The sequence below is a fragment of the Ixodes scapularis genome, unplaced genomic scaffold, assembly GCF_016920785.2.
Source record: "Ixodes scapularis isolate PalLabHiFi unplaced genomic scaffold, ASM1692078v2 PGA_scaffold2__306_contigs__length_199485367, whole genome shotgun sequence".
Lineage (NCBI taxonomy): Eukaryota > Metazoa > Arthropoda > Arachnida > Ixodida > Ixodidae > Ixodes > Ixodes scapularis.
The window spans coordinates 105,195,003-105,219,711 of record NW_024609857.1 but is presented as its reverse complement, the minus strand read 5'-3'; the positions used below and the strand labels follow the sequence as shown (position 1 = coordinate 105,219,711).

General features: G+C 44.7%; 3 protein-coding genes across 3 annotated transcripts in view; 1 reads left to right on the top strand and 2 right to left on the bottom strand.

Annotated features, from left to right (window-relative positions):
* Nucleotides 1–5,290, bottom strand: part of LOC121836561 — a 31,509-nt gene extending 26,219 nt beyond the window's left edge. Inside the window, exons 1-2 of the mRNA XM_042291489.1 lie at nt 5,033–5,290; nt 182–308 (exon numbers count right to left, since the gene is read on the bottom strand). Coding sequence (XP_042147423.1) covers nt 182–308; nt 5,033–5,166 — 261 coding nt within the window. The 5' untranslated portion in view covers nt 5,167–5,290. The remainder of the gene's footprint in view (nt 1–181; nt 309–5,032) is intronic.
* LOC8040254 (solute carrier organic anion transporter family member 5A1) overlaps nt 1–24,709 on the bottom strand; it is a 667,105-nt gene that overhangs the window by 383,320 nt on the left and 259,076 nt on the right. The window lies entirely within an intron of this gene.
* On the top strand, nt 15,041–23,104 carry LOC8051545. Its single transcript, XM_040211993.3, has 2 exons — nt 15,041–16,159; nt 18,846–23,104. The coding sequence occupies exon 1, from the start codon at nt 15,172–15,174 to the stop codon at nt 16,120–16,122; it is 951 nt and encodes a 316-aa protein (XP_040067927.2). The 5' UTR covers nt 15,041–15,171; the 3' UTR covers nt 16,123–16,159; nt 18,846–23,104.

Here is a 24,709-nt window from a genome sequence, read left to right as displayed (position 1 = left end):
TGCGGGGGCGAGCTGTCTTACTTCCTCTAAGGGGTTCATATGTGTAAGCAAAATTCTTTAGAATGGAAGATTCAGCATGCAGATGTCAAGGTTGAGCAGATGTATACAACCCCCTTTAATGCTACAGACTTGTGTTGCTTCGATGGACGTTAAAGAAACATGCGATCTTTACGTCACCCACCGAGTACTTTCGAGGGGTCCCACAGAAGATCCTTTTGAAGAATCCACTAGACACGCTTCTTGTGAGTGGTCCGTCCTCTCTGTCGTAGTGTCTACCGCGCACCGCACTGGTGGTCGCAGCACGTTGCCTGCGTCGTGAACAACGTTCAATTATCGCCTGTTCATTTTATACGCTGAGAAGATTAGACGTTCTCTTTGACTAGTTTTCACGTTATACTACAACGTATTAACAGGAATTATTACGTCAAATACCGTGAACAGTTGGACTGTAGAGCAGGGCGGCTTATGTCTTCAGAGTAAAGAGGCGCTACTGGTGGGGACTGTCCACTATGTGGGCGTGAGTGTACGGTGTTTCAATCCAGACGCATCCACGCTGGCAACTTCAAACACTAGCTTCTTTCCATCTACCTGCAGTTCCCGCACCGGTGCAGAAAAGTGTAGGGCGGTGTACTTCCGGTCGCATCTCAATACAAATACCGGAAGTAGACTGCCTACACTTTTCTGCACCGCTGCAAAAGGTGCAGGAAAATCGGACGAAGCATCTCGTAGTAGGCATACAGGTTTTCTCCTGCAGCAACGCTGAAATTGATCAGAAGATTTTTTTTTTTTCAGATTCTTCAAGCAGGGACTAACCTTGCGTGTGTTCCGGTTTTGTAAACGTTAGTCGAAAAACATGACCTATTACAGTTACAATTACTCTCGCTTAAAAACTATTCAATTAGATTACTTGATTACTTGAGACTAAAAGTAATTGGCCGTTACATAAAAACAAGTTACCGCTTTACTTCAGGTTTTCAAAAACGGCAATGCTCCTGCCGGTTTGGAAACGGGACTTTTGTACTGTCCTTTGTTGGATTAGAATCAGAATTGTTAGCCACTTATCTTCTTAATCCACATATTTTCGTTAACAATCCTTCTATCCGAGATTGGGTTCGAGAATTACTTGGTAGAAAACTTGTACGGACAAAGGGCGCCATTAGAAACGGAAGGGAAAATGTAGCGGTTGCAAGCAATTTCAGTACTTCCAAAAGTAATCAAACTACTGGTGCGGTTACTTACTAATAAATCTAATCCAACGATTGCAAAACTACTCCTAACAATGACCAATGACAAGTGATTTGATTACTTGAGATCAGTGCGGTACAAATCTGAGTCGAGAGCAGGGAGGCGCCGCTGATGGGGACTCCTCGTGGATGACTTCCTGTGGGCGTGAGTGGACGGTGTTTCAAACCAGACACACCCTCGCTAGAAACTTCGAACGCTCTTAGCAGTCATCTAGATTTTACTCCTACAACAACGCCGAAATCTACTGGACGCCGATTGTGTCAGATTATCGAAGCAGGAACGAACACCGCCTGCGTTAACGCGGACAGAGAGGCGCTACTGGATGGTTCTCCTCATAGGGGCTTCCCGAGGGCGTAAGTGAACGGTATTCCAATCCAGACGCAATCGCACTAGAAACATCAGAAACTCCTAGTAGGCACATGAGTTTGCTCCTACAACAACGCTGAAATCTATGCGCCGAGGAAGTGAGGGAGAGGAGGACACGAGAGCGCGTGGGGACGCCAGAACGCCGAGCTCTGGTTGGAATGATTCGTGGGTAGACCAAAAGCTGCCTGCCTTTGTCTCTACCACACTCGTCGAACGTGTTCCAGTGCGAGAGCCAAACGCCGGACGCCGGCGTTCTACCGCGTTCGACGAGTGCACTGAAGACAAAGGCCGCTAGCTTTAGCTCTACCCACTAATTCCTTACAAAAATGATCAAACAGTTTCAATTGAGTTTCCTGAGTCGATTAAAACTCAATATAAACTCAACGTCTAATCTGAGTTTGATCATTAAAAGCTCAATATCTATTTTTTTTTCAATTTACTCATTAGGAATGGCATTTAGTTTGGCCATTAAGAACTAAATATATATTAATTTGCATTTACTCATTAAGAATGCAATTGAGTTTGCTCATTATGAACTGATATATATATATATATATATGTTTACTCATTAAAATGGCATTGAAATTTGCTTATTATGAACTCAGTATATATGTTCTTGAATTTGCCTATTATATTTGCAACTTAGTCTCATCATGAAGAGCTCAAAATTCATTATATTAAGTTTACTCATTTTATATATAAATGAGTTTCGCCATTCATTAATTTGAGCTTAGTCACTGTACATGCACTTGAGTTTTTTCACTTGACAGACATTTCTTTGTCTCCTCATTAGAGATTCAAGCGAGTTTTTATCACTGAGTAGTTGACATCAGCCGGCTTGCGCCCTCTGCTGCTGAGGAACCCAGCAAGGGCACAGCTGCAAATAACCATGAGTAGACTTATGTCTCTCAGCATAAACATATTTGCTCAGATTCATTTGTGCAAGAAACGGAATCCAAACCTCCTGACACCTTCGAGAGCATATAGCGGGAATTATAATAACAATAAGGTCGCACACAAGGTGAGAACAACAGGGAAGAGCTTGACTTGTCTCTCCTCAAGCTTGAATCTCCCCCTCAAAAACGCTTCAACGTCTCGTGCACATCAAGCGCGCGCGAGCTGTGAAAGCACGGCGGAAGGCATGGAGCGCGTGCACAAGGCCAGGTGTTTGAAAGACCCGCCATGCCGTTTTCACTCTTTCAGTGACTACAGTGACATAATTGAGCCTATTATGCAAGTCACTTCGTAAAGAAAAGAAGCAATAAAATAGTTGAAAGGAGAGCGACTACCTTGCCTCGTCTTGCCCTGAGTGGTGCAATGCAGAGAAGCGCTAGCAGACCGGCTAGGAATCGCTTTTGTGGATTTAGCGGCAGCACCGAAGGATTAGACCTTGTGCCAATGTTTTTTTTAAGTTTCTCTGTGTGTGTGTGTGTGTGTGTGTGTGTGTGTGTGTGTGTGTGTGTGTGTGTGTGTGTGTGTGTGTGTGTGTGTGTGTGTGTGTGTGTGTGTGTGTGTGTGTGTGTGTGTGTGTGTGCGTGTGTGTGTGTGTGTGCGTGCGTGCGTGCGTGCGTGTGTGTGTGTGTGTGTGTGTGTGTGTGTGTGTGTGTGTGTGTGTGTGTGTGTGTGCGTGTGCGTGTGTTACTAAGAAATAGAGTCTAATAACGCCGAAACACTGTTTATCACTTAACATACTATCATACTTCCGAGGAGGGGATAGCATACTGGGAACCTTAATAAATGCTGAGATGGTCACCGGCCAAATGAATACTTTTCATGTGTAGGGTGTATAAAGCAGTGGAGTAGTCAAGGTGAGCGCGAGTAGTGCTGTGAGCGCTTTATGATGTTTACGTTGGGTTCCTTCATGTACTTCGCCTCCTTCATGTTCCATGCGTTAAGGAATTATAAAATAAAAATGCTCAACACGTTGAAGGATTTTTTAACGAAGTTGTAAAAAAATTAATTGAGAGAGCCACTAAACTTGTATTAAAATTCAATTGGAACGCAGTGGCCAATATTCTGTGAAGACTCAATAGGCACACATAAGAAAAAAACAAGTGTTTTCATTGAAACTCAGCACGATGTATTGAGTGAATTATTTACAAGTTCAATTGAAACTCATTTCAACATTTTGTCAGGGATCATTCGAACCAGAACTCGGCGTTTTGACGTTCCCGCGTGCTCTTGTTTCCTCCTCTCCCTCAGCTTCTCGGCGCATTCGAAGCCATATTTTTCGCATTCTCCAAGCAGGAACGAACACTGCGTGTATTACACGAGAGGGCTTCTCGTCGGCGTGAGTGGACAGTGTTTCAATCCAGACGCAACCACGCTAGAAGATTCTAACGCTGTTCGTCGACGTATGAGTTTCCTTCTAAAACAATGCTGAAATCTACCGGAAGCCATATCTTTTCAGATTCTCCAAGCAAGTACGAACACTGCGTGTGTTAACGAGAGCAGAGAGGCGCAGCTGCTAGATATTCCTCAGAGATTGTTTCCGTGGGCGTCAGCGGACCGTGTTCCAATCCAGGCGCATCCACGCTAGAAACTTCAAACGCTGTTAGTCGGCATTTGTGTTTGCTCCTAAAACAATTCTGAAATCTATCGGAAGCTGTATTTTTCAGATTCTCAAAGCTGGTACGAACGCTGCGTGTGGTAACGAGAGCGAAGAAAGCGCTACTGGTGGAGACTCCTCAGCGATGGCCTCCCGTGAGCGTGAGTGGACGGGGTTTTAATCCGGACGCATCCACGCTAAAAACATCAAACTCTACGTGCTAGTCGGCACTTGGGTTGGTTCCTAAAACGATGCTTAAATCTATTGGAAGCCGTATTTTTCAGACTCTTCAAGCAGGAACGAGCACTGAGTGTGTTAACGAGAGTACTCAAGCGATAGCGGATGTTCATCCCAAGAAGATAACAAAGATGTCAGCGGTCGTCGTCCATGCGCGATCAGATATTTACATTAAAGTATGTCACTCACGAAAAAGTATATTCATATCTGCTCCACGAACGGGCATGATAGAGTGCAGGATAGCAGCTCTGAAGCTTTTGAAACCTTCCAACTGTAGTTTATGAGTTATGACCTTCACAGTTTTTGATTGTATGTTGCAGTATGGCGTGAAATAAAAGTTTCGCATCATCTTTTTTTTTTCTATCCGGATTGTATGTGTATTCAGAAAAAGTAAAACAAATACAAAAATCCTGCCATTCTGTTTACCTAAAATATTCGCCAAACACGTAAACGCCCATGATCCATTATCTAAACAAGCCATTAAAAGAAACAAGCCAGACCCTTCGACAGGCCGTGGTAACATGAATCCCATTGGGATAGACGTCCCCACCAGGAACTGTGATAAAGGCCGATAATAAAGGAACATGCCATGGAGGGCATAACGTTCCTGAAAGCAAGTGTATAAGGTTACTTTACCTGTGAGTTAACCCAGATGCTCCGGCTCTGGAGGTATGGGCGTGCCGCGTCGGCACCGGCGTCTCGGGCGGGCTTTCGGCCAGGTAGTTGGTCATGGAGGTCTCGAAGCGACTGTCGGACAGCAGCGGGAACATGGTCTCGGTCTCCGGGAAAGCATCGTCTGCCGGACGCCTCTGGAGAAAGTTTCCCAGGGGTTTGGGGCGAAGCGCTGGGCGCGCCGTGTTCAGTGGTCGTCCACAGTGGATCGAGCTGACCGCACTTCGGGATTCCACCTGAACCACAATTACAGTTCACGTGTTATACCTTCTATGTTACCTACACCTCTGTCTCAGCCTTGTGCACGCTATTCGAAAAGTACTCAATTATAGTTGCAATCACTTTTGCGCGAAAAGTACCCAATTAGATTACTCGATTACTCAACACGAAAGGTACTTGGTCGTTACTTGTAAAAGTAACCTTTACTTCTCCAATTACTCCATATTTTCAAAACGACAAAGCTTTCTGCCGGTTTCAAAACGAGTCTTTGGTACTGTCCATAAACTAATCAGAATTACCGAATTATAAACTACACGTCATCTTAATCCACCAATTTTGGTAAACCATGCATACTCCTGTCGAAGACTCGGTTCATAGATGAAATGGTAGGAAACGTGTACAAACGAAGGGCGTCATTAGGAAGGAGAGGGAAATATAGTAACGGTTACAAATAATTTCTGCACTTCGAAAATTAATCAGATTACTCTTGTGATTAATTCCAAATAAATATAATCATGTCATAACAAAATTGCTTTAGAAACTAATCGATACAAGTGATTTCATTACTTGCAATGAGAACCGTACAAATCTGCTTTGTCATAACCGCTTTTCATTTGTACATTCAAGGCCTTTAAAACGGGCTCTCGAAGAATCCGAGAATCAATTTGAGATTTATGCTCTGGGCATGTCCATCCGAGTGCGCTGCTTCGCCGATTCTGTAAAAGAGCTTGCTTTGAAGGCCTTTAAGATGCCCGTAAAACTGGGGTATAACGAGGACATTTCAAATGGCATTTAGACAAGACTGGCAATTCAGCTCAGGGTCCCGACTCTGCACGTTCTACTCGGCATGTGCCAGGTTGGTCAGATTCTAATGCGACTACATTATTCAGCTCCCCCCTCCCCCTCCGATTTCTTGGACCTCTCTGGCCTCCTAATGCGCAGGAGACCATTTCAGCTCACTGCGCTTGCACCCCTTTGCGCCGCGCGTATGCGGAGAAGCAGTGCGCACTCCTTTACATTCGCACCCCCTTCGAAGGACCTGGCGACCTTGACATCCTCTTGAACGTCGTTCTTTGACGTCAACGTCGTCCTAGAGTGCGTCTTCGAGACCACGCTAGAGGCCGTCCTAGAAGCTGTCCTAGACGTCGTCTTCTAGCACATCGTATTAGACGTCGTCCTTGAAGTCTTCCTCGAGGTTGTCCTAGAGGTCGTCGTTAAGGTCGCCCTAGAGGTCGTCTTAGAGGTCGTTATAGATGTCGTCTTCGGCGTCGTCCTCGATGTCGTCCCTGAGGTCGTCCTGGAGGTCGTCTTAGAGTTCGTCCTTGAGGCCGGTCTAGAGGTTGTCCTAGAGATCGTCCTTAAGGTCGTCCTAGGCGTCGTTCTTAACGTCATCCTCTAGGACGCCGCCGTCCTCGACGTCGTCCTAGACGCCGTCCTTGACGTCGTACATGGCCTCGTAACAAAAGAAGGAGGGAAACATGACGAATTCTATCGCAATTCATAGACAACGAACAATAGTGGTTTCTGCAGGCAGTTTTTAGACTTCCTTCAGTATAATCGTAATTTTAAATTCCCTTGTGACAGAATTATTACTCAAACTGCCGTTAGTCTATTCTTTAACGCAGTGCCCCCTGCACCCTCTAGGTGAAAATAAAGAAACGCAAGCAAGCTGGTAAACTTACTCTATAATGCTTCAAGACTGGTAACAAATAAAATAATTGGTTAGTGCATAGGTGCGCTATGCTGCATAACTTTCTGTAGAACTACGTGCGGGTGGCACAAGAAACGAGAGGGGGGTGATATATGAGGGGTCGTGGCCGTCGTGCCATGTCCACTCCTCCCAGATGTGCTGTTTGTAGCAGCTGGAAATACGTCCACAGGCTCGCGCCGCGTGTCGATGGCCCCGGGTGCACAAGAAGTGAGTGCCCGTGGTTTAGAGTCTGGTAGAGGCAATTTTGCTGACCCCCGCGCCGCCATCTCCGAGGCGCATATGCGTAATTGTGTACAAAGTAAGTCGACGGAGGAAACCAGGGCGCGCTATTGGGTCATTTCAAGCCCAAAGATACGAACCTTTTTCCAGAAGCACACACGGATGAAAGGAGCCGACGGCACCTCCGTGGTTGACGCGATAGCGTGTTCGCTACGTCATTGGACCAAACATAAAAGAGTCACCACCTGCTAAAAAATAAACATAAAAAAGAACCCGATGGCGCCTCCGCGCTGACGCTATAGCTTGTTAACCGCGTCATCGCTCTACGCCCAAAAGAAGAAAAAAAAAGGGGGGGGGGGGGGAAGGGGGCGCCAGTGCCTCCCTGGTTGAAGTGACAGCTTGGCTTGTTCCATGTTCGCCGCGGCATTGCTTTACGCCTACAGAAAAAAAAAAAAAAGAAAAACAAAGTAAAAGTAAATAAAAAAAAGCAAAAAAAAAAGCCGACGTCGTTTTTGTGGGTGACGTTACAGCATGTTCGCCGCATCATTGGTGCACGCCCCGAGAGACGTCACTTCCGTGAAGTTTTCGTGATAGCGACTTCCAACTCTACCTACACCCCCTTCTAATCGCCAAGAAAGACATAGTTTTACGCTAGAAAAGGCAGCCACACAAACACACCATCTCAAAAGAAAGCTACTTATTTTATTTCACATCGTCACATTTGTAAAATTGTCCACCTTCTCCAAAGATTATTAACCTCCTCGCAAAGAGGTCACGAGGAACACGAGAAAGATATTTTCTGCCCTGAGGTGACCCTGGTGTCCAACGAAGGAGCGGTTCCTGACTGCATCGATCCTGGTCTAAGAGAATCTTTTAAGCAGCAGATCAGCCACCTAAAGGGCACACCAGACAACCTCTAGGTGGCCGGTGTGAATTCGCCTAGACTGGGACCGAAACCCACACATGGCGAATTTTCTTTAAGCCACACAACAGAGGCTAGAGGGTACCAGCTGAACTCCCCCCCCCCCCTCCCCCCCCCCCCCCCCCCCCCGCCAACTTAGGTCCCAGCATTTATTTATTATTTCATAAAGCTACCACATCCTGGGGACTTTTTGTAAATTATTTACATTCAATTCCAGGTGTCATCGATTGCAACATGAACGCCTTCGGTCTGTTTTCTTGGTTTGAGCTTGCCAAGAAATGTGCTTCGTCTTCCACCCTATCCCGGTGCCTGTGAAAACGAAAACTTATGATTCACGCGTAGCATGGCCAACAAGTTACCGCCAACCAGATATATCAACATCAAACATAAACTCTCTTAAGAGTACACACCGAACGTTCGATAACAACTGAGACGTTCTGGGTCATGCGAGAAAGATCGCTGTGGAGCATTGCTGATACATCGCAAATGTTTATGTCAGGACCTCTGATATTCCCAGCACCAAATGCTCTTCCACCGGACGTTCCAACCGGAGTTTCGAACCGGAACCGAACCGGAGCGAAAACCGGAACCGAACCGTTATTTTTAGCCGAAATGGAACTGAACCAAAATATTCCCCACCATCTTGTAAACCGGAACTGAACCGGAAGAAAAAATAACTGTAACCGGTTCAAAACGGTTCACGGTAATTTTTTTTTTATATACTTCGTTTTAGTTTAAGTTTAGACGCAGCCTGTGCTACTAGCACGAGCATAGGGCACTGAGCAGTGCTACACTGTACGAGCGCGTGTGCTTGGCATGGACGCTGAAATCCCGGAGCTCGCTCTTGTAGCTGCAACTACGCTCGCACTTAAAGTGAAACGGAGGATAGTATCAGAAAATAAATATTTGAGAATAAAAAAATTGGCAGCTGTATTTCTATGTATTGATCAAATCGTCATATCCACAACTGAAATTTATAAAAAAAAATTGTGTTTTTGTGGCGCTTTTTTATGGGAACTCTGATTAATCAGGTGTCACTTGGCACGTGACGTCATGCTATCAAGACATGTCGTCAATATCACGTCACGTGGCCTTTTGACGTTACGTGACGTGACTCACTGCAAAAAGTCCTTTTAAATTGCAAACGCCACTAGATATATCAGCGTTGTTGACACGATGACATCACATGATATCACAACTTTCCTCCGTGAGCCACTTGACACCATGACATATTCGATTATGATGATCCCTAGTCGACCGTTCGGGTTCATGAAAATCAGCATTGTCAAACATTCGGGTAATGGCTCGTATACAATCAAAGATGAGAACATCCGAGCTCTAAGAATGTCTAAAGCTCAAAGATGGCGGTGTCCGCCACGTCGGCGCCCATGGCCAGCGACAGCGAAGCACTTACTATTGCGGAAGATTGGGGAAGCGGATTTGTACACGCTACTGAAAAAAGTAAGGAATTACATTTACAATTACGCAATGCTAAATTGTAACTAATTACGGTTACAATTAACCTTCCATAAAATTAATGGGCCATTACCACAAAAAGTAATCCGTTACTTTCCTGGCGTTACTTTACTATCTTACTGCCCTAAGTTAAGACACAAGAGTGTTTTGGAAGCGTTTTGTGTCGCCTCCAGTCACACTTTTATGACCTTGAGCAACAGGGCTCTGGAAAGACTAGGGTGCCTTCATGTGCGCTTTGCTTAGGCTGGAGACATCTGGCCATTTTGTCCCACACGTTTATTTTTATTTTTTGTTCAGAAGCGCGTGAAAGAGCGTGTCACTGCACGCGTTTCTGGCGCTGATTGTGTTATGGCGACATTTTGTTTTCGACAATTTCTTTGTATTTTACCCGTGAGCGCGTGCTGTCGGCATCGGGTACTACAAAGGGTGGCATCACCCTAAACAGAAGGACATTGAGGCACCCTAGGAAAGAGCCTGGTTTTTTTCTTTCTTTCAATCGAGGTACTCACGAATACCTGACGCACTGCATTACGGGCTTCTTGAGAAAAATGAAACAGCTGTTTGGTCAAAGTGCAATGCCTCGTTGTTACAGCCGGAGTTTGATGCTGTTAGAATCGCAAAGCTATAAAAATTTTAATTCAGATAAATAAACCTCGTATACACCAAATCATGTTTACAAACAAACCGGAGCGCCCCTAGCGGACGCCACCGGCGCCGCGCATGCGCGATGGGGGTGTGGGCAAGAAGCTCGCCGTCGCCCATAAACAAACCTTTGGAATGCGATGTTGTCGGCGTCGGTGTGAGTCCCCCTGCTCTTTTTCGCGTTCGAGTTGTTGATTCTACGTCTTCCTGGCGATGTCTGACTACTTGAGCGGTGTCAGCGAAATTATCGAGGCTCGCTACACCGCGAAACTTCGCGTGACATGTGGCGAAGTTTCGCCACATGTCACGCGTGACATGTGGCGATTCATGCCGCGTGGACGCCGCAGTATGTACGCTAAAACCTGGTTCGCATGATGAGATTTCGTTCGCAATTTTCAGTCGCGACGCCGCTCGGGCTGCAAAAGCGTGAACCGTAGCTGAGATAGTCGACGTCGATACTGAAAATCGCAAGCAGAGTCGGACCAAGTGAATTAGGCATAGCAAGTCAGTGACCGCCACTCGTAACAATGATCAACATCTCCTTGTATTTACTGTTTACATCGAGCCTGCTTACCAACCTTCAAACTTAAGTCTTTTGAGACCTTCACTTACTTCGTATAGCAAGTACCGGGCCAACATTTAATCTACGGGCCGGCGTCGTCTAAGAGAGCAGACGACAAGCAGAAACGTTTGAAAGAGCAGACGACAGTTCGAACGATCAGGCGGCCGTTTGAACTTGCAGACGCACTGAACGTAGTCCGCAGGTGGTCCGCACAACTTGATGGTTTTCTGGCGTTCATGTTGGAATAAAACAAATAAATCTGATGACCACAAGTATCCGTGAATTCAACTCAAAGTGCTTCCCGCCCAAGCAATCATTGTCCGTCGGCGTCTGCTTTTCCCTTTTCACGGCACATATCCAGATTCTCGGACGAACCCAGCACTTGAAAACTGGCCTTGAAATCTTCCTCGACTTTTTTGGCACGGCCCAGTCCCGGCGTTTCGAGGAGAAGGCAGGTTTTTGTCTGGTTCCCTTCAAAACAACGCAGGAATACACGTCTGGCATGGGGACTTCTGCCCACAGCCCCAGACCGGAAGTCCGACCGACGCGCCACCACCGCGCCGTGACGTCACAGAGATGAGTTGGTGTATAAAATCAATGGTTGTGAATTTTGCCGCGCGCAGGGCCGAGAAAGCAACGCTTGGTCACGGACTTCTACAAGGTTCACGTTTGTTCTTGCTCCGGACATAACTTCTATCATTTATTCCTGCTTTTGTTGTTCTAGAAAGTACGTGTTCATTCTCGCCCCGAGCACGCGACCGTCGAGCTTTCTTCGCCGAATCTTCCAGATAGTGACGCACTCTAGATAAGAGGCCGCCCGCGACCTTGTCGAGTCAGTCTCGCCCCAGCGTTCGATTCCGCTGCTACGCCGACTTCGACGTCCGCGACTCTCTATTGTCATCGTCTGTTTCCTTTTTGTTTTGGGCACAAGTTCGCCTCATTAAACGTTTAGTTTACCTTAGTTTTCGTCGCCTCATCACTTGTCATTCGTGACAATATATTATGTAACTATAACTGAGCCGGACAAATATCGCCAAACGGTAGGTAGGAAAATACACGCTAATTACACATAACAATAAAAGTATAGAATATGCTTTTATTACAATCCTTCATTAGCTCTTAGCACATGTCGTTCACTGGTTGAGACGTCGGTGAATAAGAGGATGAGCTTTGGGATATATAACCAGCAAGAACATCAGGGGATCCCTCCGAAAACAGAAATATAATGTCGATTAAAACGGAAATGTAGACGACGCACGTGTGCCGTGCCTGTCGTTTCTTGATGCCGTCCAAAACGCGTGTAGCACGGGTCAGCCGTAACGCAGCTCAGTGTTCTTCAGCTAAATATCAGGTGAGGCAACGGCAGCGTCCCCCTACAGCAACGGCCTTTCTAATTTTGTGAAATACGAGGTGTATAAGAATCTTACCTCATACTTCCACGTCTGGCAGGTGTAAGCAAGCACCTTCAATCTGAAGCCGATCATCCAGGAGCTAGGGTGTGTGATTCTCACACCGCGGTACCACCATCGCTGAAAGTTGCCAGATATTACCAACAACGTGTTATAATATTGTACAAAAAAAATTACGCACGAAAATGGTGACATGGGTGCATGCCAGTTAACGTCGCAGCTTTTTCAGTCGATTTTTGTGTTGAAGTTTATTCAGCGGAAAACGGAGCGTCCCCTCCTGTAGTGACATTAAGCAAACTGTCCTAGTCAGATATATAACCCAGTAGGGAAATATTACTTGTCTCGAGATTTTGGAAGGCGTGCAGTCGACGATCGTTTTCTGTCCTCTCCGCATCTTCGACAGCGAAGAAGGATGGGAAGGTACAAAAACAAAAGACGCGTATAGATCCGCTAAGAAAAGAAAGAACAAAGAAAAGAAGAAGAAAGATTTAAATATAGGTTTTACGTGACGTGATCAAAGGTCTTCGGCTCCTAAAGAACGCCAGTTGAAAGTGTGATTGCGGTAAAACTTAAGCTTACAAAAAAGGGTTTTTTTAGAAACGATATAATGGTTGTTGGTGCCTTATATTCCCACTTTTTTTTCTGTGAATGAAAACTAATATGTAACGGATTACAAAGATTCCCTTACGTAAATAAGTAAAAAAATTACTCTACAATTACTTTGTAAGATATGTCATTATTCCCTTACAAATTGACTGATAAAGGTAAGGGATTACATGTAATTGTGTTACTTGAACGGATTACGTACAAGTCTGTTTGTACCTGCTACACGAGTGGTAGTTTTAGTGCACTACTACGCTTCTCACGCGCTCAAAGTCCCTCTGAAAATGACTGATTTAGTGGTTTCCGATGACGCTCAGGAAGTTTTTAAATTAAACCTTATGTCTATTTCCACTAATTAAAAAGTTAATTAGTCATTCTAAATTAATTGTTCGTAGTATTTAGTTAAGTATTGCGCATTTTCCGACGTCCGCCACCATGAGTAATGCGGTCCCGAGAAACTTATCGTTTCACCTGGAATACACTAATTGTAGGAATTTTTGTCACTCTTACGTGAAACACTCTAAATTTATCCTCGAATAATCGTATAAACCCCGCAAACATTAAACTAAACTTGATATGTATTAATGTATGCAGGTGCGTTCTGTCGACCAAACATAATGACATCAAAATTGCAGTGTTCCCTGAGAATCCTTCTCGAGTAAAAATGCAAGATACCAGAAAATTATTTTCGCCCAGATATCGGTAGGTATTTTGCGTAAAATTTCGAGTCAAAGCTACTTCCTGTAAACCAATTTAGTAACGCGCACAAATCAAGGACGAAAAAGCACGCATACGACGAGGACTGGCACTATTTACCGTATATTTCCGGTCGCACCCGGTGTATAATCAGCAGGGGCAAATTTGGGGTCAAAAAATAAACGTTTAGCTTAGATAGTCCGCACCCAGTGCATAGTCCGCACGCCGTGCATAATTCGCACCTGGTACTTAGTCGACACGAACATCTTCTAACAAACGGCACACCTTGACAAATATCTGCCTTCTTAGCTCATAAAGAAGCATGTAGTATACATAAATCATCATTAACATAATCTTTCATTCACAAAATTCGTCTCGTCATAATGAACGATTTTGAAAAACAACATTCTTGTATAGTCCGCAGGTGGAGATAGTCCGCACAGCCTAAAATTTCAACTTTTAAACATGTATACAGTCTGCGGACTATAGCTCGGAAAACACGTAATTCGTTTTCAGTATAAACCAAATGCCCCAATCGAGTGTCAGGAAGCTATGTCCTGTATTCGGCTAGCCAACTCTGCTGCGCGAAACAAGTGCGCGTTTTCTGGAAGGCAAATGTGGTCGTATAGAATGAACCTTACATTCTCGGAAGATTCCGCGCTTGCGCCTTCGCGTTCTCCGCCACGATGCACTGGCAAGGCCGATCTTCTCGCAATCAATTCAACCAATGAAGGGATGGATCCCTCATTCGTATACTTGGTGCGACATCTGTGCCTCTACGACTACACTATGGTGTATTGCGGATCGAGTGATGTCTCACCCGACATCTTGTTGTTGAGGGCACCTTTTGTCCAGCGTAATCTCACGGCCTACACCAATACGAAAGAAACAAATTTATTCCGATAAAACGCCGAAAGAAGCTCGCGATCACAGTCTGATTTTGTGGCTTGACTGTTCACGCTCGGATCATACTCGGCTCTGTAGACTGAAACGAGAAACCACCAATTTTCGCTTCTTCCTCCTCCTAGCACAGCATAGCAACGGCAGGGGAGCAGTACGCGCCTTTTATGCCGGAGGCAGGTTCCGCAAACAAAAGAGTACGAACACACTCACCGGATGGCGCCACCGAGTAGCTGGAAATATATGTCGAGACATTTTTAACCTTTCACTAAACTTTACCCTCGCCCAATTTGTTTCGCGGCAAAAATGTGCGTAACAAATCCTAGTAAAAACGAATTTAAAAAAGCCCAAATTCTATAAAAATGCACGATTTAATTTATAAATACTCGCTGGCTCCCTTCTGGATGTGTTCGAGTGAAATATTTTCCAATAGATAGAAATTATAAAGAGTGTATTTTTAGCAATTCAGGATACCCCAAACATTTCTTAAAACAAGATTCAGAAACGTCACATCTGGCATCTGGAATAGATTATTTTTTCCTCTAACCCCCATGGGGTGCCGTTGCAGTCTGCAACTTCCTTATCTGTTTCTGCCCATTTCGGTGAAGAATGCAATCGCAAAGCTATCGCCGGGAGCGGTAAAGTCACACACAGTTCCCACTTCAAATCATCACCTGATGTCAGTCCCCTCTTTTGAAGATATACGCTGAACAACTTCCTTTCGACCGCTCGGAAAGAGAAAACATGTCCAGGATTTACACCATCAAAAGGTTTCCGGGCGCTTGGAACGGGGAGCCCGTGAAGATTGTAAGTGAGCAACGATGGAGGCGGGTGCGCCCATGTTCGTCGTGCGGCGCCGTGACCAAAGAAATTATAGCGCTGCCCTGCTCCGATATTCTGTGTCGCGGGTGCCACTGGGAACTACAGACGCCTGGACAAGCCTCCCTCTGCCCCCGCGACGGGTGCGCATTTACAGAGAGCCAAATCCAATACTTGAAGACCCCCGTGGAAGACGCGTTAGAGCTTCTTGTGAAGTGCCCCAATGAGAAGATCGGCTGTGGCTTCGTGTGTGCGCTCGGAACACTGTACTCTCATCTGTCCAACTCGTGCGATTTCAAGTCCACGAAAGAAGCCGCATTGACAGCTTGTTCTAGTTTGTGTCTACGACGGTTTCCCCCGAGCTGTTTCCACCAGCCTCCAACTGGACAAGACAAGGAAATCGAGACGACTAATCTACCGAAACGTGAACCAAAGCTCACCACCAAAGATAAAGCTGAACAAGTCATAAGGATGCAAAAGACGCTCGGTTGCGTCGAACCGCGTTCAGCCAATGTCCCGATCGACTCGAGCTCGCTGGATGCATCCGACCCCGCCAAGGAAAAGGTTTGGAAGAACTACTACCTTCACCCGATCTCGTCGCAACATTACTGCTACGCGATACCATACGATACCCGAACGCCACAAGGGCCACGACCACCCACATCACTACGTCCACAGCAAGAAGAGAGACAGTATGACGCCAGATGCCCAACATGTCATACATGCATCGCTACGACGCTACAGTTTTTGGACAGAATGTCCGCAACGGCTCCTGATCCCTTGGAAGTCATACGCACGTTTGCCGAAGTGGTTGTAAATTATCCCCGGCAACGCTCACATGGAGACCGCGGCAGTGGCCTGCCAACTGCCATGTAAACCTCTCTACACCGTTGGATATTTCTGATTACCGCGTGTGAGTTGAATATGTTTGCTGATTGTATCTAAATCGAACGTTAGTTTAGGTTTTGGCACCATTGTTGTAGTTTATATATGCCGGAAGTTGCGCTAGTTGGCTGTACATTCTGGACATAAAGCGCCTAAACACGGGGACAGAGGAAAATAGGTAAAAATGGGAAAGAACAGAGGACAGAGAAAACAGAGGAATGTAGATAAAAACGTTTGCATTTATTTTCTGCTGTCCCTGTCCTTAGGCGTTTCACTTACAGTGCGGTAGTTTATAGCATTATTATCTCTTATATGAATGCACTTATTCGGCGAATGATGGCGAACGAGCAGAAAACGTTTTTGCCGCCCAGCCCCTGCAACGCTCCACCCGGCTGACTTTCCTGTGGCCTATAATCGCCGATACGGAACTTCCGGTGGCCCCACTCGCGTTGCAGCGACCACGCGGGGAAGCGCGAGATGGGTGGCGCATGCAGGCTTCTTCCTCGGCGCAGCACAAAAGCGCAACAACGTGGACAGCGCGATTAGCAACCGTTCTCTCGGGCACTGCAGCTATCTACAGTACGCGGGTTTCGTACTGTAGGCGCGCTATCTAATGCAAATGAGGGGAATAGAATGTATTATTCTTGTACGTATTTGTTGAGACACGAGCCCCAAGGGCCTCATTGTAAAAAATGTGTGTGAAATTACAAGCATTTGTATAGACATTTTCTGTTGTCCTACAAAAAATACCTTCACCAAATGCGGTTCTTAAAACGTATTTAACGCATTGATTATTTGTTCGTGTATTTAAAGAATAAAACTATATTTATGTGTAATTTTAGTGCAAAGGTTAACGCGTGCATTGTCTTCTTCGGTCTTAATTTTGGTGCGGACTGCGGAGCTTATTTTTTAAGATGGATGCGGGTAGCGGTTGTTTATGGACGTCGGTTTTCCCATTTGGATTATTTCTGACATAAGTTACACCGTCATTGCTGCGATCTCCCGGCTGTACGTGCGTAGCCCGTTAACTTACTAATTCAGTAGCGGGCTCCAGTTCAGTAGCGGTGTAGTAATTGGCTTTTACTAGATTGGTGCGTCGTCACGGACGCTATTTGAGCTGTTCTAAGCGCCAACCCGAGCCCGAACTCTCGCCTCTTTCGCCGTTCGTGTTCTTCAGCTTTGATGTTCTGCTCTATGATTCATTAAACCTAAAACTAAAATTCAATCACCTCTGCATCGTCACCCGTCAGGGCATCCCATAGCCCTGCCGCTTTACCGGCCCTTCCTAGATGTCTCCTGCCGCCAAGTAGCAGCCTGATCGTCGAACCACCAACATCGTCGCCTCACCATCAGAGAATCACTACATTTTCGTACGACACCTACCAACCCTTTGTTGTCTACAGAAGACTGAAAGATTTAAAATAATTTGATAGGGGTTTATATGTTCTCCGAATGCAGTACACACACACACACACACACACACACACACACATATATATATATATATATCGGCTATGCTAGTTCTTTTTTTTTATCTAACTGTACCCCAATACGTTTTTTACATAAGCTCTTCATATTTAATTTAGGGGCTTGTAAAGTGGAGCGAGTAGGGCAACTCATCGATCACGCGACCAACACGGGAAAGCGTGTCGCCAGCGTTTACCCGCTACAATTAATTCACCTATTCTCAAGCACTGAATTGAAGGGGGAAAATGACGAATTGGACAGCACAAGACTAAGAATTATGTTACATTTAGCCGACTACTGACTAGGAATGCAGATATTGTACAAAACTTGAAAGTATAAAACAGCGAGGACGAGGACGGGAACAGGACATCTTTCATTTAGCAACAACATAGAATGACACAACGATAAAACCGCCCCCCAAAGGTTTCAGCGTTATCAAAGAGGGAAAGGAGATAATTGTTATAAAGGAAAGGAAATTTTCTGTAAATATAAAAGTTTAAAACGCGCTGGCGTCACGACAAGGTATCACGAATTTAGTTATCTCTGATTACTTAGAGTTCGACCTTTGTCATTGTCAATGATAATGAAGGTGCAGAAATATTGCTGTTTACAGTCCCAAAGGGGAAATGTACTGCACCTTAATTATCATTGACAATGACAAAGGTCGAATTTTAAGTAATCAGAGATAACTAGATTAGTGATACCTCGTCGTGACGCCAGCGCTTTTGAAACTTTTATATTTACAGTAAATTTCCTTTCCTTTATAACAATTATCTCCTTTCCCTCTTTGAGAACGCTGAAACCTTTGGGGGGGGGGGGGGGGTGCGGTTTTATCGTTGTGCCATTCTATGTTGTTGCTAAATGAAAGATGTCCTGTTCCCATCCTCGTCCTCGCTGTTTTACACTTTCAAGTTTTGTTTCTATCAACCAACACACTCGTTTTCAATTGTAACAGATATTGTAACTTGTGTTGCAATCACACGCGCGAAACGAGGATGGGGCAACATGGCTTGAGTAAAAGCTTATCACTGCGTGAATCTGAAAACGAAACTGATCGGGAGCATGCCGTGCGGTGTTACTTTAGCCGATTACGTTTATATCATGTTGCACATCGAAGCGCTAGATTATGAGAGGTGTCTAGCCTGCCAATTTAAAAACACAGAGGACTTGTATACATAAAGTGGCGCGGGCATGTGGAACAGCCACCCATGCAGTCAGCTAACGCTTTCTGCTTTTACTTCGTACAGTTCACGGCGATGTTTCGCGGCTGTCCGGCCCTAACAAGCCCGTGGTATGCCTTGGAGGGAGCGCGTTCGCCGAAAGTTTCCGTGCTGCCACAGCCAGACATCTACTCCTCCTGGCAACCTTGGTTTTCTGCTGCACTTCCAATCGTCGCGTCGCCTCAGTACAGCAGTCCAACGGCATCAACATTCACATCGTCACTGGACTTAAACTGGCGGAACGCCCCTCGGCCCTTCAGTGGGCATGTGGAACAGCCAGCCATGCACTCAGCTAACGCTTTCTGCTTTTTCTTCGTACAGGTTGGTCCGTTTCCCTCTTTGCATTGTAAAAAGTCCAACTACCTCTGTCTACTGGTGTTCCCATGCCCACAAGTGCTGTTTTTATGTTCTTGCGAGTGTATTTCGGGTCTGAAGCTTCTCCTGTCTGGTGATATTGAACTTAATCCTGGCCCAGATAAGAAAGAAGTTCAGAGAAAAGAGATGAGTGAGATGCTTGTTTTACTGAGAGGCTTAAACGCTCGTCAGGCAAATTTTGAAGCTGGACAGACCCGAATCATGGAGGATATTCAAGCTATTAAGACTGGGCAAGAGTCAATTGAACTAATGGTAACCGGTAATCAAGGGAGGCTTAGTACTGTGGAAGAAAATATAGTCAGTTTGGATATTTTGGAGCGTGAGTTGACAGATGTGAAAGAAACTGTAACCTTCCTGTCACGCGAGAACGCCAATCTACGATCACGTCTTGGTGAATTTCGAGGACAGGTCTCGAAGAGATAACCTAATATTTTACGGTGTTCCCGACTCAAACTCTGAGACCTGGGCTGTATCTGAAAGCAAAGTGCGTGATGTCGTTGCAAACGAAATGACAATCATCGTTCCCCCGGAGAGTATCATTCGTGCACATAGACTTGGTCGTGTTTTTAACCCCAGTAAATGTCGGCCAGTTTTAGTGAAATTGTCATTATTCAAAACGAAAGACCATGTTTTTTCCTCGAGAGGCAAACTGCGCGGTAGTGCCACTTCCGTCGCAGAGGATTTTTCCCCTGCCACTCGTCTTGCTAGAAGAAAGCTGCTCGAATTCGCTAAGGCTCATACACAGTATTTTAGTCTACGCTACAACAAAGTGTTTTTTTGACGACAAATGTTTTTCTTACTGCGCGGCCAGCGATGCCGTTTGTGAGGTCCGCGATTATATCACGCCGAGCACGAGTTCCATTCGTGTTAATGCTGACCCTGAGGTGGCTTTGTCAACGTCATCACAATTACATAACCTGATACGGAACAACTCTAGTCCTTATCTTTCAGTACTTTTTTACAAACATTCGAAGTGTTCTTCGCAATTGTGATGACTTGTCTTCAGCCATCGATTCTTCACTCGCCGAGACTGTTGTACTCACTGAAACTTGGCTATCTAGTGTTGTACGTGAGAGCGAAATTTTTTGTTCCGAGAAACGTTTCTCTTTTTACCGATGCGATAGGCTATCTAGGCGTGGTGGTGGTGTAATAATCGCGGTAAACGATAGTATTGAGTTTTGTCTTGCCAACATTGTTACATCCCTTGAGTTTATTGGCTTGCGCTTGCGTTTTAGCAATAAACAGGTTAATTTGTGCGCGTGCTACCGTCCTCCCAATGCCGCAGCAAACTTTTTTTTATAGATTTACACGATTCTCTGAATACAATTCGTACAAGGTTTCCGGCCTTGCCTTTGCTTCTTTTGGGCGATTTTAATCTCCCCGGCATTGACTGGTCTGGTCTATATCCTACCATATCATTATGTTTGCTGCGTGTTCCGAGTTTTTAAGTCTCTGCTCCGATTTTTCCTTAACGCAGATAGTTACTAGGCCGACTCGTGTTACGCCAACTTCTGAGAACGTGCTGGACCTTATTCTTTCTACTGCGCCTGATCTTGCATTCTCTCTTACGTATTTACCTGCCATCAGCGATCCACTGTTCACTTCCACCTAAAAGCTCCTGTATCTGCCTTTACAAAAGCGAAGAATGACTCTTTTTTTGATTATGGCAAAGATGATTTTGAGGCTATAAACAGCGAGTTGGCGCAATTCCTTGACTTTTTCCTATTCAATTTTTTTAACGCTCTGTCGAGGTTAATTGGACAATGTTCAAAAATAAAGTCAATTCCCTTATCAATTCTTTAGTCCCACGTCGCTTTCCTACTAATAGCTCCACGTCCCCATGGTTTAATAGTGCCTTGAAAAGACTTCCAAGTCAAAAGAAATGCTTGTTCCGCACTGCTAAGCGTACAGATACTGTTGAGCGCTGGGCGGTTTACCACAACACAGAAAATGTATACAGAAATGCAATTAAGGACGCTAAACAACCTTTTTTCAGCCAAACCTTGCCCCGTCTGTTATCAACTAGTGTCAAAATGTTTTGGAGCGTTATTAATGGCAAGAAAGACAAGGTTATTTTGCTTTATGACTCTGATGGCATTGTTATGTCTAACGATGACTCTGCAAAAGTCCTCAATGAGGTGTTTCTACAATCCTTGTCTAGGGACGTAAGCTGTTCTATTGTTACTTACCCTAATCATGATTTCTTTCCTATGGACCTGCTTGTGTTTGATTTTTATGGCATTGTTGAGCTGATTAACAACCTCAAAGTGTCTTCATCATGTGGTATTGATAATATTAACACTAAGTTTCTAAAGAATACTAAAATTTACAGTGCAATTTTTCTTACTAAGATTTGTGAGCAATCTATTCTTACTGGTGTCCTTCCTGAAGATTGGAAAACTGGCAAGGTGGTTCCACTTCATAAATCAGGCGACAAACACTGCCCCGACAATTATAGACCCATTTCCATAACCAGTACTCCTTGTACAATGTTAGAGCATATTATTTATTCACATCTTGTTAAATATCTCGAATCCAACTCTTTTTTCTCGTCCGCACAGCACGGCTTTCGTAAATTTCTTTATTGTGAAACACAACTTCTCGTCTTTACTAACGATTTATTTTCATTACTTGATCATGGATCCTAGGTTGACAGTATTTTTCTTGATTTCTGCAAAGCATTTGATAAAGTTTCTCACCAACTACTACTGTTCCAGCTTAGCAAACTCAACCTTGACCCTCAGATACTAACTTGGATTGAGTGTTTTCTTACAAATCGTTCTCAGTTTGTTCATGTAAATAACTCTAATTCTCCAGTGTCTTCTGTTACTTCTGGCGTCATTCAAGGCTCCGTTCTAGGTCCTTTGTTATTCCTCATTTACATCAATGACTTGCCGTTGTGTGTCTCATCATCGCTTAGTTTGTTCGCGGAGGACTGCGTTATTTATCGTAAGATTACTAATGATTCTGACTCTTTCCTTCTTCAAAACGACTTAAATGCTGTTCTTGACCTTTTATCTATCATCTTGATAACGTTTCTTTAGAATGTGTGACTTCATATAAATACATCAGTCTGCTTATTACTTCTAACCTCTCCTGGCATATTCATATTAACCACAACATTGCTAATGCCAATTCTATGTTAGGCTACCTAAAACGTAACTTTTCTCTAGCGCCAGTTTCTCTCAAACTAATATTACTCAAATCTTTGGTTCGCTCAAAATTAGAGTACGCAGCTTCAATCTGGGATCCTGGTCTGACGACGCTCACTTCTCATCTCGGGTCAGTTCAGAACCGCGGCGCTCGTTTCATACTTAATAATTATCACCGTACAGCAAGTGTATCATCCATGAAATCTCTTCTCTTCTTGCCACTGTTTTCTTTGCGCCGTAAGTGTTCTCGTCTATGTCTTTTCTATAAAATATACAATTCTAACCCCATTCTGAAAGAGAAGCTCTTCCTCGACCTACCTTACGCTTCTCCATGCATTGATCATCGGTACAAAGTCGGCGTTCCTCATTCTCGAACCTCAGCCTATCACGATTCTTTCATTCCTAGGACATCATCAGAGTGGAACCACCTTTCGGCGTCATTAATATTATTACCCTCGTTAGATGTGTTTAAAAGTGCTGTTACTAATTATATTTGCGAAAGTTACCCGTGACCATAATGTCTTCTATTAAAGTTTTTTTTTTTTCCTCACTCCCCTCTGTAACGCCCCCAGCGCCTTGAGGGCATGTAAATAAATGAATATAATACTTCCAAATACTCTTTGTATTCATCCAGTAGACAGCGGCACTTACTTGCCGAATGGTTCTCAGAAAATGATAGGGCATATATATACGAATCGGGTCGGTAGGGTGGTTAGAGCAGAGAGTCGCGGAGGTGTTGTGTTGGAGTTGCCTATGCCTCATTGTTACAGGCCCATACATTGTATGTGCCTGTAACAGTGTTCGGTATAGACCACATGCGAAAAGAAGCGCCATCTTGTGTATTCGTGATCAATTATCAGATTTCCTCCATATTGGGGGGTTCCCGTACCGATCGTTTCGCCTGGGAAACAATAGTCCCGGCAAAGTGGAAGTCGTAGAACTAAAATATGATCACCTGCTGCAAGTCCAGTACAAACCCTTCACAGGACGCCTTCAAGAAATACCGTTCATAGACCTGGATGGCCCAGTTCACTGCTTGAGTGTCGAGTCTTGCAACGTAGCAGCTTGGGCGAGTTGGTTGCACATGATAACACACACCACAGCGCACTATAGCAAATAACACTCACACCTTACACACGAAAAATAAAGCAAAATTCAAATAAACCGCGCTGACTGACAACTCTTTTTATATAACTTTGTCTTCTTCAACCTCTAGCACCACCGAATTTCCCAATTCACGCGCACCGATCTCCTAGATGCCTAAAAATGTTTTCTCTTTTTCTGTCAGGTGTAAAGATGGTGTACTTATACAGTTGTTATAGTTCCTGGCGATATGTTCTGCTTCGATATCACTGTCGTCTTTACTGCTCCCAATAAGCTTGGCAACTTGTGTAAACAAGTCAACTCACCTGATTTCCACCGAACAGTATGCTGCACCAAAAACCATCAGAACAGGTTCGTTGAGTGTGCCGATGAAGTGGTGTACTCATTTTCCCTTTCGTGCGGGAAAGTGTACATTGGTCAGACCGGACGATGCCTTAACGATAGGCTCCGGGAACACAACAACAACAGCCCCAGAGCCAACTCAGGGCATCTAGGCATACACTGCCGGGATTGTGGGTGCGACGTTCACTTGCCATCCTGTACAATTTTAGGCAGGAACAGAAACCAATTAACTCGAGAAATTATCGAAGCAGAACATATCGCCAGGAACTATAACAACTGTATAAGTACACCATCTTTACACCTGACAGAAAAAGAGAAAACATTTTTAGGCATCTAGGAGATCGGTGCGCGTGAATTGGGAAATTCGGTGGTGCTAGAGGTTGAAGAAGACAAAGTTATATAAAAAGAGTTGTCAGTCAGCGCGGTTTGTTTGAATTTTGCTTTATTTTTCGTGTGTAAGGTGTGAGTGTTATTTGCTATAGTGCGCTGTGGTGTGTGTTATCGAGTCTTGCAACCTCGTTGTTGACAATTCCTTTTCCAGAATTTTGCGGCCGTCTTTCTTTTCTTCTTTGAACCGAAACTAACCAGCAACCCGTTGAGTGTACGAATAAACTGCCCTAATATCATGAAAACCGAGTTAAATGGAGATGCGCCTCGTTCACAACTGGAAGATGTGATAAACCCCCCAATATGGCGGCTCCTAATGGCATGATGATGATAGCTGGCAAGGATTTTGCATATGGCCTATTGGTTGGTGTTCGTACTGTGTGTGTGCTGGTGTATATGAGCAATTGGTATGAGTGGTTGTCTCGCAAAATCTGAAATAAAAAGACATTTTTTTTAGCGCATCTAGCGGTTACTACTACACCTCCTAGGTGGCGCAAGCTGCCGCCTAATTCAATAAGCTAAGTGTTGAGC

What these genes read in the sequence shown, in the direction of transcription:
- LOC8051545 (XM_040211993.3), top strand. Translation starts at nt 15,172, where the DNA reads ATGTCCAGGATTTACACCATCAAAAGGTTTCCGGGCGCTTGGAACGGG.